The sequence below is a fragment of the Parasteatoda tepidariorum genome, chromosome 1 (assembly GCF_043381705.1).
Source record: "Parasteatoda tepidariorum isolate YZ-2023 chromosome 1, CAS_Ptep_4.0, whole genome shotgun sequence".
Taxonomy (NCBI): Eukaryota; Metazoa; Arthropoda; class Arachnida; order Araneae; family Theridiidae; genus Parasteatoda; species Parasteatoda tepidariorum.
The window spans coordinates 96,367,920-96,381,541 of NC_092204.1; the positions used below are offsets into that span (position 1 = coordinate 96,367,920).

The 13,622-nt window shown below is 28.2% G+C and overlaps 1 protein-coding gene and 1 long non-coding RNA gene across 4 annotated transcripts in view; one reads left to right on the top strand and one right to left on the bottom strand.

Moving 5' to 3' along the window:
* Nucleotides 1-5,742: 5,742 nt before the first annotated feature.
* LOC139426221 (uncharacterized) overlaps nt 5,743-13,622 on the bottom strand; it is a 130,775-nt gene continuing 122,895 nt past the window's right edge. The window contains exon 3 of the long non-coding RNA XR_011637446.1: nt 5,743-5,992. This is a non-coding gene — a long non-coding RNA (uncharacterized lncRNA). The remainder of the gene's footprint in view (nt 5,993-13,622) is intronic.
* Nucleotides 11,029-13,622, top strand: part of LOC107445181 (SH3 and cysteine-rich domain-containing protein) — a 181,208-nt gene continuing 178,614 nt past the window's right edge. For all 3 annotated transcript variants that reach the window (XM_071184157.1, XM_043045475.2, XM_071184159.1), the window contains exon 1: nt 11,029-12,550. In XM_071184157.1, the coding sequence (XP_071040258.1) occupies nt 12,367-12,550 (184 nt within the window). In that variant the 5' untranslated portion in view covers nt 11,029-12,366. The remainder of the gene's footprint in view (nt 12,551-13,622) is intronic.

Below are 13,622 nucleotides of genomic sequence, written 5' to 3' on the forward strand. Positions count from 1 at the left end.
TTCAATAAAAATGATTTTGTTCTCTCCATATTTTTCTATGTTTAAAAAAAAATCTTACTGCAACAGTCTCCGCTGTTACAGAAAATTTTCGTTGTGCGTATTTCTTATTATTATAACTCAAAAATATCAGACGAAAGAATATGACATTTTGCATATTTCCGAGAGAAATGCTTGAATTGATTATTAATGTTCATTAGCATTTGAGCCATTTTGTGTCAAAATTGAAGATTAGGTTTATTACTGACTATTTTAATAAAGTTAAAACTATTAGCAGTGGATTTATAAATATCGTTTTTTTTTACCAATGCACTGTTAGCTTGAAGATGAACAATACGTCTTACATTGTTTAAATTTCTTACTAGATTTGGAGCAATAAAAACTGGATTTGTTGTATTTTCCCTTTTTCGGAAATCTCTGATTGCAAATCATTCTGAAAAGAACTGGTCGAGGGCGATTTCACCAAAAGTGGTTCTGAAAGACTAAACATTAAAAATTAAAAATTTTGGATTCTAAAAAATTAACACTTTCTAATAAATATGTTATTTGAAATTATATAAAAAATATATTTATTTAAATTCTGACAACACGTGTAACACACTTAAAGTTACTACAGTTTCTATACAAATTTTACGGTTATATTCCCCTGAAAATAGTAACGAGAATTAAAATAGTTTTTATACCTATATACCTATAAATTTCTACCTTAATCCTTGTTATAATATTTTTGATTTGTTTTATATTTTTTGACTGATTCAAGAGTAATTATATTACTCAGTAAAGCATGCAGCACAATTTTACGACTACCAATGTTCAACTCCGCAGCCTTGTGATTTTGAGTCCAACCCAGAAGACAAGGGAACTTCTCGATCAATCATTGGGACAAATTGCCTTCATGAAGGACTTTTAGGTGGAATTAACCCGCATTTGCTTTGCATGGAAAGGGGAACCACAAAAATCTTCCATGATTAGCTCAGCGGCAAGGGGATCTACCTCTGAGGATATTTTACGTCAGCACTGTGGTCGGTGCTGGTGTAAACAGAGCGAATTGTCCTTGCATCTAATTAATCAAAATCATCATTGTTAGAAAAAATATGCATCTTTTAAATTTTTCCACAAATATTGTATTTTTAGTGTACTAGCATTTGCATTTATATCCATAATGTACGTGAGGTAAACCGCGTCACGTTCATCAATGATTTCTGAAATATGTTTCAATGGAGTTGAGCTCCTTCGACCATTATTTTGAATTTCAGTTATAGCTTCTCCACTGAGGAGGTTATTCAGACTGTTTATGTGCCACATCTTGCAACTTGATCTGGAGATATTTGAGTAACACGCATAATTTTAAACTTAATTTTACCCTATGGATGAAAGAACGCAATTTCCATGATAAATGATTTGATCCAAAAAGGAATCCCAAGGCAGCAGTACATTTTCTGAAAGCAAAGCACAAAATTTCGGATATAAAATTGAATGTCTAGATGTAAATGACTAAAAACCACTTAAAGCTTCTCTTAGAAACATTAGATATTATTTACTTTTATTGTCAGTATTTAACCATCACGTCTTTCAATTCGGGCATTCTGTAAACAATTTTATTTCTGAAGTAGAAATCATTTATTAGTAATTTATGTTCTCCTGAAATACTTGGTGAGGAACGTTTTATATCATTTATCTGCTTAGAAAGTTAAAGTCCAACTCGCTATGTTAAATCGGATTTTATCGAAATTTTTTTTTCTTCGTGAATTAAATTTTTTTTCATGAATTGTAAACTGCTTTTCTTAATGACAGAGGTCTTAAATGGGGTGTTTTTTCTTCCGGGTTTGAATCCCAGCGATGGCTGGCCGATATGAATCCACAATTCGGCTCGCACCGATAACAGTGCCGACGTAAAATGTCCTCAATGGTTAAAGGGTGATGGATTAGAGTCTCTTTGCCATAAGGCTAACCGTGGGAAGTTTTGTGGCTTTTTTCCCCATGTAAAGCAAATGTAAATTAGTTTTTTTTTCTTTTTTTTTAGAAAAAAGTCCTTCACGAAACTAATCCCCCCCCCCAATACTTGATCCAGAAGTTACCTCGTCTTCTGTATCACGTTCAAAATTTCAAGGCTACGGAGTTGAATATTGGTAGTCGTAAACTCAAAATGGGGTTTACGCTTAATAGGTTTCCGAGTGTTATTTATTTAAGTGCGAAATTATGCAGGATCTTGTTTACAAATAGGCTCAGTATAATGGAGTGCGAAAGTGCTGTTAGAATATTTGTTCGAATGCATGAGTACACAGTTATTGCGGAATATATTACAATTTAAAGTTGGTTGGAGCACATGTTTTCTAAATATTTCAGTTAATTTTGACTAAAATAATCATGATTATTTTGTTCGACGACAAGTATTTTTTTTATGTATTGCTAATCTCTATCAGGAGAAGGCAGTTTTATTAGAGACTGTAATTATGAAATCATCTAATGAATTTTAAATTTGGGAAAACTATAAAGTAGATGAGATAGAAAAAATGAATTCTACTAGCACAATTTTTTCGAGAACTTTTAAAATTAAGCTGTCTAAAATTGTATAAATCTAACATTTAAGTTTATGCGCAGTTTTTTTTCTGGTTGGAATAGCTCTTTGTTGGTCGAACATCAAAATCAGGTTAATGATAAAACAAAATAATTATTTTCAAAGCATGTAAAACACTGCGGCACTTAAACTAATTTGTGAAACAGTACTTTTCGCTATACATATTTTTAAACCTTATCGTCCTGATTAATCTTAGAATGCTCTGTATAATAGCAAAAGTAAGGTTCTTTGCTATAGTTGTAACGCACAACCGCAAAATATTCAATATTGCAGACTTCTTTGTACTATGCTTTCAAATATAGCAAGTTGTTTAAACACATTATATAAAAATACTAAATATCAGAACTACTTTTCCAATATTATTATTTGTATCGTTTCAGGAGATTCAAATATATAATTTGCTGCATTCTTCTTAGGAAACCAGTTGTCCCAGTTAGAATTTTTTTTTATAAATTAGTAACAAAGTATGTGAATAGGCGACGCTGCTAGTTGTGAACACAATATTCATATATCATTGTGAACACAATATTCATTCATCATTGTGAACACATAACATTCTCTACTCTTAGAATTCAAATCATACCAACTTAAATATGGAGTTTATTTTGACCTCCAAGTTTTTTCTATCTATTTGCCATCTGTATAAAAATCTTCGTGAAATTAATTAAAATGGTTCGCATATATTTTCTATTATTCTACGTCAATAGTCACTGAAAAATCTGTTTTAGTGACTGGGTGAAATGGGGTATAATTTTTTATTATCTCGTATATTTAAAACAGACAATTATAATAAACCTGTTTATAGATAGGAGAAAAAAATTAAAATTTAAATATAGCAAATAACGAGTGATATGCAAATTCATTTTCGCACAATTTAATTTCTTTTTTTTATGAATTTCGGAAGCTAAAAACAATGATTTTTTTTCCAGTGTCATTAGCTGCTTGCATGATAAGAAATAAGAATTATACTAGAAGTGATCATTAGTGAAAATAACTTTGTAATAAGGAACTGAAGATTCATTAGCTGCTTTAAGACAACCCTTTCGGAAATGACTCTGAATGTCTTTTTTCCGAAATGACAATAATTGAATGAAATGAAAGAGGTAACAAGATGGGAAATAAAGGTCAAATCGATCAAGTTTGCTTAAAGTTAAATCCAGTTGCACAATCGGGAAATGAATTGCAAGAATGAATCATCACTATGGATATTTATACAATAGAATACTTTGCTATAAATGTTTCAAAGGTTGAAAGGGTTTCTAGCAACCCATATCTAAGAATCTAAATTTTCTAGAAGACATTTTAATGAATAACTTATACGACTTTTACCATTATAATATAATCAGTTTTATCTTGATCTACATTAAGGGGCCTAATTAAGTTCACTTTCTCACTGCATTTTTGACTAACACAAGAAAATTTCAGAATGTATCATTTTTTACCGCATTTTTTGTGCATAAATCTTTCGTTAAATTGATTAAAAATACTATATTAACTTATCTTATTTAAATTTCGTTTCTCTTACAAATAGTTTGTGAATTTGAACTTGCACCAAATGAATCTGGATTTGTAATAAATTGGTTTTGCTTCTTGAATCTGGATTTACAGCAAGTGAATCTGGACTTACAGCAAGTGAACCTGGTTTTGTGAATCTAGATTTGCAACAATAAGTATATCTGGAAATTGAGAATATAGCTTTGCAGCAAGAGTATCTAGACTATTTCTGCCACAAAATCCTCACAGAATTGTCCTGAAGATTTTATTCTAATATCCAAATAACAGCTGTATGGCTCTCAGACTTTAAGCATTCCTTAGAATCTCAGAGTCAGACTACAACAATAAAAAAATCAGAATATAGTGAGTATTCAGCTCAATCGGAAAAAGCAACAACCATGCTGTGATTTTAAGTTTAAACGTTGAGAATATTCTGAATCATTTTTAAACACAGACATTTAAATTTGAAACATAGAATTTAGGGTAAAGCAAAATAAAGTTTGAACGAAGTCCACCTGTCTTATAAATGAATAGGTTTCATTACTAACCGAAATGAAACTCGAACACTACTACTTTTGGAAAAATGTTCAACCTATTTCGTTACGAATCGTAGCTTGTGATTGTGTGTGAGAGAAATGAGCACGCTTCAAAACAGGTTTGTTTAGATTTTGGATAAATTTGCGGCAAGTATTTACGTTTTGGCTATAAAGTGGTTCAACATAGAGCCCCTGAATTAGACAGGCCGACTCATCATCTATTTTTGCTCCAAAGAGCTAACATAAGCACAATACTAACATAACGTTAACTCGTGAACTTTTTTGCTCCAATATTGCTTGATAGGTCAGCTCTGATAGTATAGGAACCTTAGTTCAACAGTTAACCCAGATACGTCACAAAATGATCACGCGTTGCTCGTTGTTGTTCAAACACGGAATATGACTACCGCATTTTAAAAAATTATCATTCAGTGCATGGATGAAATGATATTTAAGGCATATCATTCAGATGAAATCTAAGTGACGTTTCCCCACATCGAGTTTAGAATCTAAGGCAACAATAATGACATTTCATAAATGAAGTGTATTAAAAATGTTAAACTAATGGGTTAGAAGAGGGACTTTCCACTGGAAGACCAATATTGAACTAACCCGTTGAGCTATTTTTTTCCTTGACTAACAAACAAAAAAAACAAAGGGAAGTTAACGAGACAATGGAAAAAATCATAGAATAAGAATGATTTCAAATAATTATTAGTAGCGCAGTATTCGTGGCTAATACCCATAAAAAATAATGACGAATTAGTAGTCTACTTAATGTATAATAAAAGGATTTTTTTACACACCTTTCGCTACTCAATTTTCTCTTTCGATCAATCGAAAATTGCTAATTTTCTACAACATATTTCAAATCTATTGTACATCACGAATAAGCATAAAAAATTTAGGTTGCGAAAAATTGAAATTGAAGAATAAGCATGCAACGTGAAAAATTTTGAAAATTAATCTTGGTTAATTTATAATTTGTTTTTTATAATAAAAAGATAAAACCTGTTTACTAATAAAAATATTGCGTAAAATAAGCGTTACTTCATGCAATTTTATGGGCTGTTCAAGATTACATTCAGTGAGATATTACTCAGTTTCTATGGTGTATAAAATAGCAAAGAAAAAAAAACAAGAATATTCGTTTTTTTTTTAAAATTCTTTTTACTTTAGACAGGGAGATATATCTGAGTTCTTACATACATTCTTAAGTATCAACTCTAATTTGAAACATTTTTATTCTTTCGAATAGAAACAGAGTATTTAGCAACAGATTCATTTTAAAAGAATAATATCAGACTTGAAGCCATGGGCACGGCACAGTGCCCCTCGTTTCATGCCGTGACATACCATGGTGCCGTGGCACACAGTTTGGGAAACACTGCAATACAAAAAAAAAATATTAATAATCGAAAACTCATTCATTGACAAATATATTATGTTAGTTATTCTTATTGATAGTTATTCTTTTGCTACTACATGAACAGGTTGACACCAGAAATACAGAGATAGGAATTAGGAAAATAACAGTCGTAGATTCAAGGATTTACTCGGGAATGAATGAAATACTTCTAATCATTTTGAAATTGAAATTTGTCAAAAAAAATATGCATACCAATTTCTATTTCATTAGATATTAGCCATTTAGAGATATAATAATATATATTTCTTGTTAAAAAGTATATAAACATTAAAGATTTTGCAGTCTAATATTTATATTTACTTTATCAAAAAATAATTCAAATTTAAAAAGTAAACTGAAGTTATAAAAATACTTTTAAAATTTAAATATCCTTATAATATTTGTTTTTCATAATTTTCAGTGAATATTTTAAAATGTCATTTCCTGTATGAATTCAATTCCATTTGTTTTTTACAAAGTTTTATGATTGAAAATATTTATAAAATTGTATTTCGTAAAAAATTCAGAATTATATGTGATTATTTTGTTGTTTTTTTATCAAATTCTGTAGAGTCAATATTTTATTTTCCGAGACAACATATTCGAAACAGGATATCAAAAATTTAATTTTCCTTACGGTTCGTATTTTTCCATAAAGCAAACATTGAATATTTTTTTAGATCGAAATTTCTCTAAGGATATACTTCGTAAAATTTAAAGTAAAAGTATTAAAAAATATTCTTCAAATTATATTTTGTCTAAATGTTCATAAATTATGAAAATATTTTATATTATTAGTTGCTTAAAGTTAAATTTGTCATAAAGAAAATGTTGTTACATAATTTTGATATTTCTTATGAAAAGAAGCAACATTTATGAGCATAATAATATTACTATTTGTTTGCGTAATAATCTAAGCGGTATTCAAATTTGAAATAGTTTATGCAGATATATTTTAATTACTTTCGATTTAAACGTTACTTTTAACGTTTTGTTTAAATTTTTATTTAAAATGATATGCAATTTTAAACATTGATGCAAACTATGATGCAATTTTAACTATTTATTTTATTATTTCATTTCTACATAAGCTAGCATTATTATTAAGTTTAATATTAAATTTACTTTAGTTGTAAAGTAAACAGTAATTAATGTATTTCTCACGATAGTGTATTTCTCTAATGTATTCTCATGATAACAGTATTTAATGCATTTCTCACACGAATATAGTTATTTATAATACATCTGAATGTTGTTCAAGATAATGGAATGTTAAATTAAAATTACTTATTAATGAAATGGTCTTAACTTTATTTGCTTATAAATGCATAACGATATGAATTAAACAATCCTTTGAAACTGAAGTGGAGAGATGCATTTTATTACGTAAAGATGTATTAACTTCTAAAAGTATTAAGATTCAGCATGTTTGGAGCACTCGGAAATGAGTGCCCATTTCCAAGACTAAATAGACGGGAATGAGGAAAACCCAATAGGATTTGGAAAAGAAAACACAAAGTTACAAACAAAAAATGAAAAATTAAACAAAGGTGAAAAACAGAACTTGAAGAAGCATGATAACAGAGGGGTAAATGTATTCTGCTCTGATTTTTCTCTCTCGACTAACGTGGTTCTTCTAGCATTTTTTTCACCTTTATTGTGCTCCTACTTCCGAGACCTGAAAATCTGTCGACTTATTTTAATTTTAAAGATATTTGAATATTTACATTATCAATTGTTACAATATGTCAGATTATTTAATACTGAAATAATTATTTATGACATGACAGCATTTCCAATCACAGAATGAAATCATAAAACTTGTTCTTTAATTTCATGTGCGCATATGTATGTAGAATCTTCATATTTAACGTGACTTGCAATGGATATTAGGTGATATCACAATCGATTCAAATGAAGTCCATAATGATACTTGTTATAATATATCCTCTTTCTAGTTGAGATAATTGTGAAACGTAAGGACCAGTTCAAGTGTTCGGTTTAATTCCATTTGCAGTTGACTTGGAGCAATAACTGTCGGCCAATCTAGTAATTCAAAATTCATGACTCAAACTTATTTGAAATGTGATTGAGTATTAAAGCATGAATAGATATTTGGATTTAATGGTTACAGTTCTTAGACAGAAATACTAGTATATTACTACGATTTGGGTTAAAATGGCAGTAAAAGTTTTAAAAAAGATTGCTGTCTATTTATGTTAAAGAATAAAGGCTTTCGTATCTTTTATAAAATTTTCACATTTTAAGAACCCAACAACAGGTTTTTATATATTTTATTTTCGTCAAATAAATAAATAAATGAAATTCTTTAAATGACATATTTTTGCAATCGTTTTACTTCAATGGTACAAACGTTTTAGTAGACTAAAATAAAACATATCAAGGCAGATGGTAACTAATTTTTGTACGGCAATATATTGAAGTTTGTGCTAGGGTAGCATAGCTTAAAAACAATAGTTCTAAGATAACCAACTTTGCAGTAAATTTAAAAAAATACATAATCTTTTTCCAATTTTTAATTACCAAAATTTTTATAGAAAAAATTTAAGCAGATCAATGCATTTTGTAGCTAACTATTTTGCAACAATATTTAATACTGTTGCAGAATATTGAGAATAATAACAATATTGATTGATTGATTATTTTTAAAATCACATTGGACTTTTTATTTTTGATGATAATTTAGGTGTGATTTACACAACTTTAAAAGCATATTGCTGGTGTATTGTAAGAAATAGGGAGACATTTTGAGGATTCCAAACAAAAATAATTGGTTTTACTTATCAAATCTGTTAAGAAATTCATGCCATTTAGAGATATAATTTCTGAATAGACTATGAAAAGTTTTTAGTGATAAATTGCGTCAGAATAAAGTTGAAAGCGTATAATTCTTAGCACAGTTGCTCTATGTAATTTAAATTAAAATATCTGCAGTACTGTATTAATATGTGAATCAGCATCAAATACTTCCATTTTAGAAGTTGAATTTTTTTTTCGCAAATATTCTAGAGGCAATTTTAATTGATGTTAATTTTTAATACAACTGAAAAGCTCACTTTTTCAAATTTACAAAAATCAAATCTATTTCAAGTAAAAACTTCCATAATTTATTTTCTCATTAGAATTTTCTTCCATAAGCATTTTAAACTTTTTGGAAAATTCTTGAAAAAAAATGTTATATTTTAACTTTTTATTTACAGTTTTTTTATATAAAAAAATACATCAAAATATGGAAATTGCCTTGCAATTTTGGAAAGAGAAATTAAAGTATATTTAAAAATATTATTTTTCCCAAATTTAAAGCAATTAAGTCAGATAATGTTGGAGATACATTGCTAAAATCTATTTAATGAGAGCATTAAATAGTTTTCAAACTCTTAATGCTGAATTTATTAATGAGAGACAGATAAAATTTTTCTGCATTTTCTGGTCGCGAAAAATTAGAACTTTTATCTCGCTTTCAAACTAGGATAAGACAGAAAGAACAATTTTTCCCTATTTGAAATTAATTTTTTAATAATAATAATAAAAATAATCAAAGTTTTAAAGATATTTGTCTCAGATATCCTTCAAGCAAAAACATAAGTTTTAATTCAAAATATCTCGATTATCAAAATGTAATTGACGGAAACCTTAATATAATTACCCTTATCTCTCACTGTGCTTTTTCTCGCTTTGCTTTTAATCTATATTTTTCCATTTTTCTATGGCAATTTTAGTTTTTCTTTATTTTAAATTACTTTTGCTTCTTCTCATTAACGTCTGGCAAGGCTTGAAAATGGGCGCCTGTATTTGATGAAATTGAAAATTTTTAACTATTTATTATTTGCTATTTAAATATTTTTGGAGCGAATAAAGTTTTCAATCCGATAATATCATGTTATTGCTAACAAATGATTTTGCAGGGAGCAAATTGAATAAAAAACTGAACAACTTCGAAACTTTTGATTGAATTGTTACATATTGAGATACAATATTAATGGTTTAAGAGACTTCCCTGAAATGTGCTAATTAATTTGAAAATGAAATTTCAAATTTATTCTAATTAATTTGTGCAAATGATATTCCAAATTTCTTTTCACTATAAGAAATTTTTTTTAATATGTATTTCAATACACTAATAAATATATTCAATTCATTGAGAAATATATTTCCATTTTTTTTTCAATGAGTACGTATTAATGTTACTCTTAGAACTCAAACTTCGTTTTAAATGTTTAGGTATTAAATTTTTTTGAAGATTTGATAATAGATGCTTATCAACCTTATTTAATAGCGACTGCCCCTTCCTCAAGCTAAATAAATTAAAAATTACACGAAAAAAATCATACAAAATTAGAAGCCTATCGATTTATAAAATTAGCAGATCATATAGAATTAATATGTTTTACTAATTCAAGTCATATTAAACACTTAATGATATATAAACTATACGAGTTTTTAAAAATTATTTTGTACAATATTTTCGGTTTAAAATAAGAAGAAAAAATGAAATAAAATTACATTGCAAAAATACTAGCTCCAAAGAAAAAGATAAAACCACCTATAGTGTATTTATCAGCATGTAAAAATTATTATAATATATATATNATATGCATATAATTATACTGATGAGCATTTTATTTGAACAAAACTATAATAAAAAATTTAAAAAATTTGCTCTCTATTACGTCCTACTTGTCTTTTAAATAATAATTTCGTTAATCCAACGTCCAAAAAAATTAACATAAAATGATAATTAAATTTGAAATCACATGGAATGATATTTACTGGATAGTTATATCGTAGAATTATTCAAATTAGTTGAGCCATTTTCGACTCGTTATATGAATCAATATTTTTTTTGTAAGCACACTTCTCCTGTTTTATTTGAAATAAAAACCCATTAACGACCAGTTTCCGGTCTATTCTCCAGAATTGGTCATTTCGTCTACCGCTGTAAGGCGGCGCTGCTCACGACCCCTTGGAAACCCATGCCAATTTTCTGTTCTGCGTGGAGCAGACGATATCTTGGCGCTGAATAGAACGCGTGAAGCGCATCACAGTTTCTAAAAAAGCATTAAGTAATAAGAGAATAAAAAAAAGAAGAAAAAGAAAACTTCACTATCTATCTAGCTTGTGTTTTGATTTTTCTTCGAGTCCCCGTCATCTATTTTGTTTCCTCTCCTAATCTTGAGTGTTCCTGAAATAGAATTCTATAGTTTTCCCGACTTCGCGTGAATCTTCCGAACAATCAGTGTGCATACATTTTTAAATGTGAACACGCGCGTTTTTTGCAGCCAGGATTGGAATAAAAAGAAATCGTTTGGATATTAAAACCACGCATTATTTGGATACTATTTTAATTTGCTATTTCTTTTGTTTTTTTCAAGTGGCAGCAGTGTTAAAGTTTCAAATTGTTAATCAAAATTGACTTGTTAAGTATTCAGTTTTTATTTACAAAATGAACGAGAAGATTGTAATGAGAAAGTGCTAAAGAAAAAAAAAGTATGAAATATAAGTGGAAAGATGAAATGGCAAACATGTCGAAATGAGTTTCATCGATTAATCGAGATTTTTCATCATTCGAATTTATAAGTCATAACCTGAAGGAATGTTTGAATCACTTTATTATACGAAAGCTCAAAATTATTCTGTTAGCTTTGGAAGTAACAAAAATTTCATGATGAGTAATCTAAAAAATTTTAAGAAAGAAATTACCAAGAAATAATAATTGACGTTTCTTTTACTTTGAATAAACAACTTTTAATAAATCAACAATTATGCAGTGAGTATTCAGAATATAAAAAATAAATATTTAAATCCTAGTGCAATGACTATATTATGAAAGATATGGAAAAAATCATAAAGCGCTGGGAATTTATTATTTTTTATCAGTATAGTGATAAATTGAACAATTTCTTCGATTTTTGTGATGTTTTAACAAAATCGCAAAACTTCCTGCTGTTTTGATGATTGCCATTCGATCTAATAAATTACTTACAATTTTGCACAGTTTCAAATTATAATTTCTGAAGAAATTGTAGTCATTATTTTGTATACATTCCTGTATAAATTAGTTTCATTTTAGAACTTTTTGGTGCTGATTTAGCGAGTGATATATATAGTTTTGTTTGAACAAATCAATGAAATATCAGAGCAACTTTATATGATAAATTTCTAAGTGTCAAGAATTATTGAATTGGATATATCATACGTGTGCAGTTTATGTCTGGAATATACAAAAGATTCTGCCATTAGCAAAATTTTTGAACTGCAATCTTATTTTTGAAAAAAAAAACTTGTTTGCAGCATTTTTATTTGCAAATAGTGGAAAATTAAAAAGAAAAAAGATGGATTCTAAAAACCATCGCCATAAAGCTCAGGCTTCCGGTGGAATGAGGACTTCATTATCTAATATTGATTATATTCATAGTAGCCCGAGCTCAGATCTCAGTTTACGACAAATAACTTCTCCAAATCTCACAGCTCATTTGGAAGATCATAATGCTATTAACTTCAAACTCATTAAAACAGGTAAGGTATAACCTGTTTATTTTTTTCATTTTTTTCCTTCGATATTTCATAGTTGATAGCTCTATTTTATAACTAAGATTAATTACTGCTGCTTAGATAGTAGAAAATTTTAAATAAGAATATGAGCACGATGTGTCCGAAAAATAAGAATAGTGTTTGTTACAATGCGATTAAAAATTATCCTAAAACGCACAACAGCATTTCAAAATGATAAGCTAGTTGTTGATTTAGATAGCATAGTATTTAGATAGTTTTGCTAATTATACATGTAACAGCGATAGCACACGAAGTTTATTTCCTACGTAATTGTTTTACTTGTTATTCCCTTGTTACTTCCTTACTTATCGAAACCATTATTTTACTACTAGAATTCTTTTCTTTCAGTATAAATGTTATAACAAAAGTTTGAATTAAAACAGAAATATTTAATATAAGCCCGTTGTAAAGTGATTAAAAATGATCTTAGTGTATAATAACATCAAATGATGAAATAGGATTGTTGTTGATTGACAACGGTATTGGGATAATTAGATAATTATGGTTGTTAGATAACTATTGTTGTGTTACACAGTTTATGTAAAATGTAACAACAGCAGCACACGAAGTTTAATTTATACGCAACTGTTTCACCTAAATCCGTTATTCCCTCCTATTTGTTGATAATTTAATTTTACAAATGGTTGCTTTTCTTCTACATTGAGGTATAAAAATTAGAAAAATAATTAAAACGTACTAATAATACATACTTCAACTAATACATACATACTAAATAAAACATACTTCAGATAGGAACGATATAACTGATTTTACAATGTGTGCTGTCATGCTTTGTTATACGTGTATTAATTATGTTATTACCCAACATAAACAGTTACTTTTTGATAAATATTTTAATAGCTGTTTAAAAATAATTAAAATACAAAAAATATGCTAGGATGCTCAAGTCCATTTACAAATGTTTAATCCATTTTCATAAGTTTTATGTACAATTGCCCTCGAACAACATGTTTTAATAATATAACCANTAAAACCCGACACTCGAAATTTTTGCTCTGTTACAATCGTACCCTGT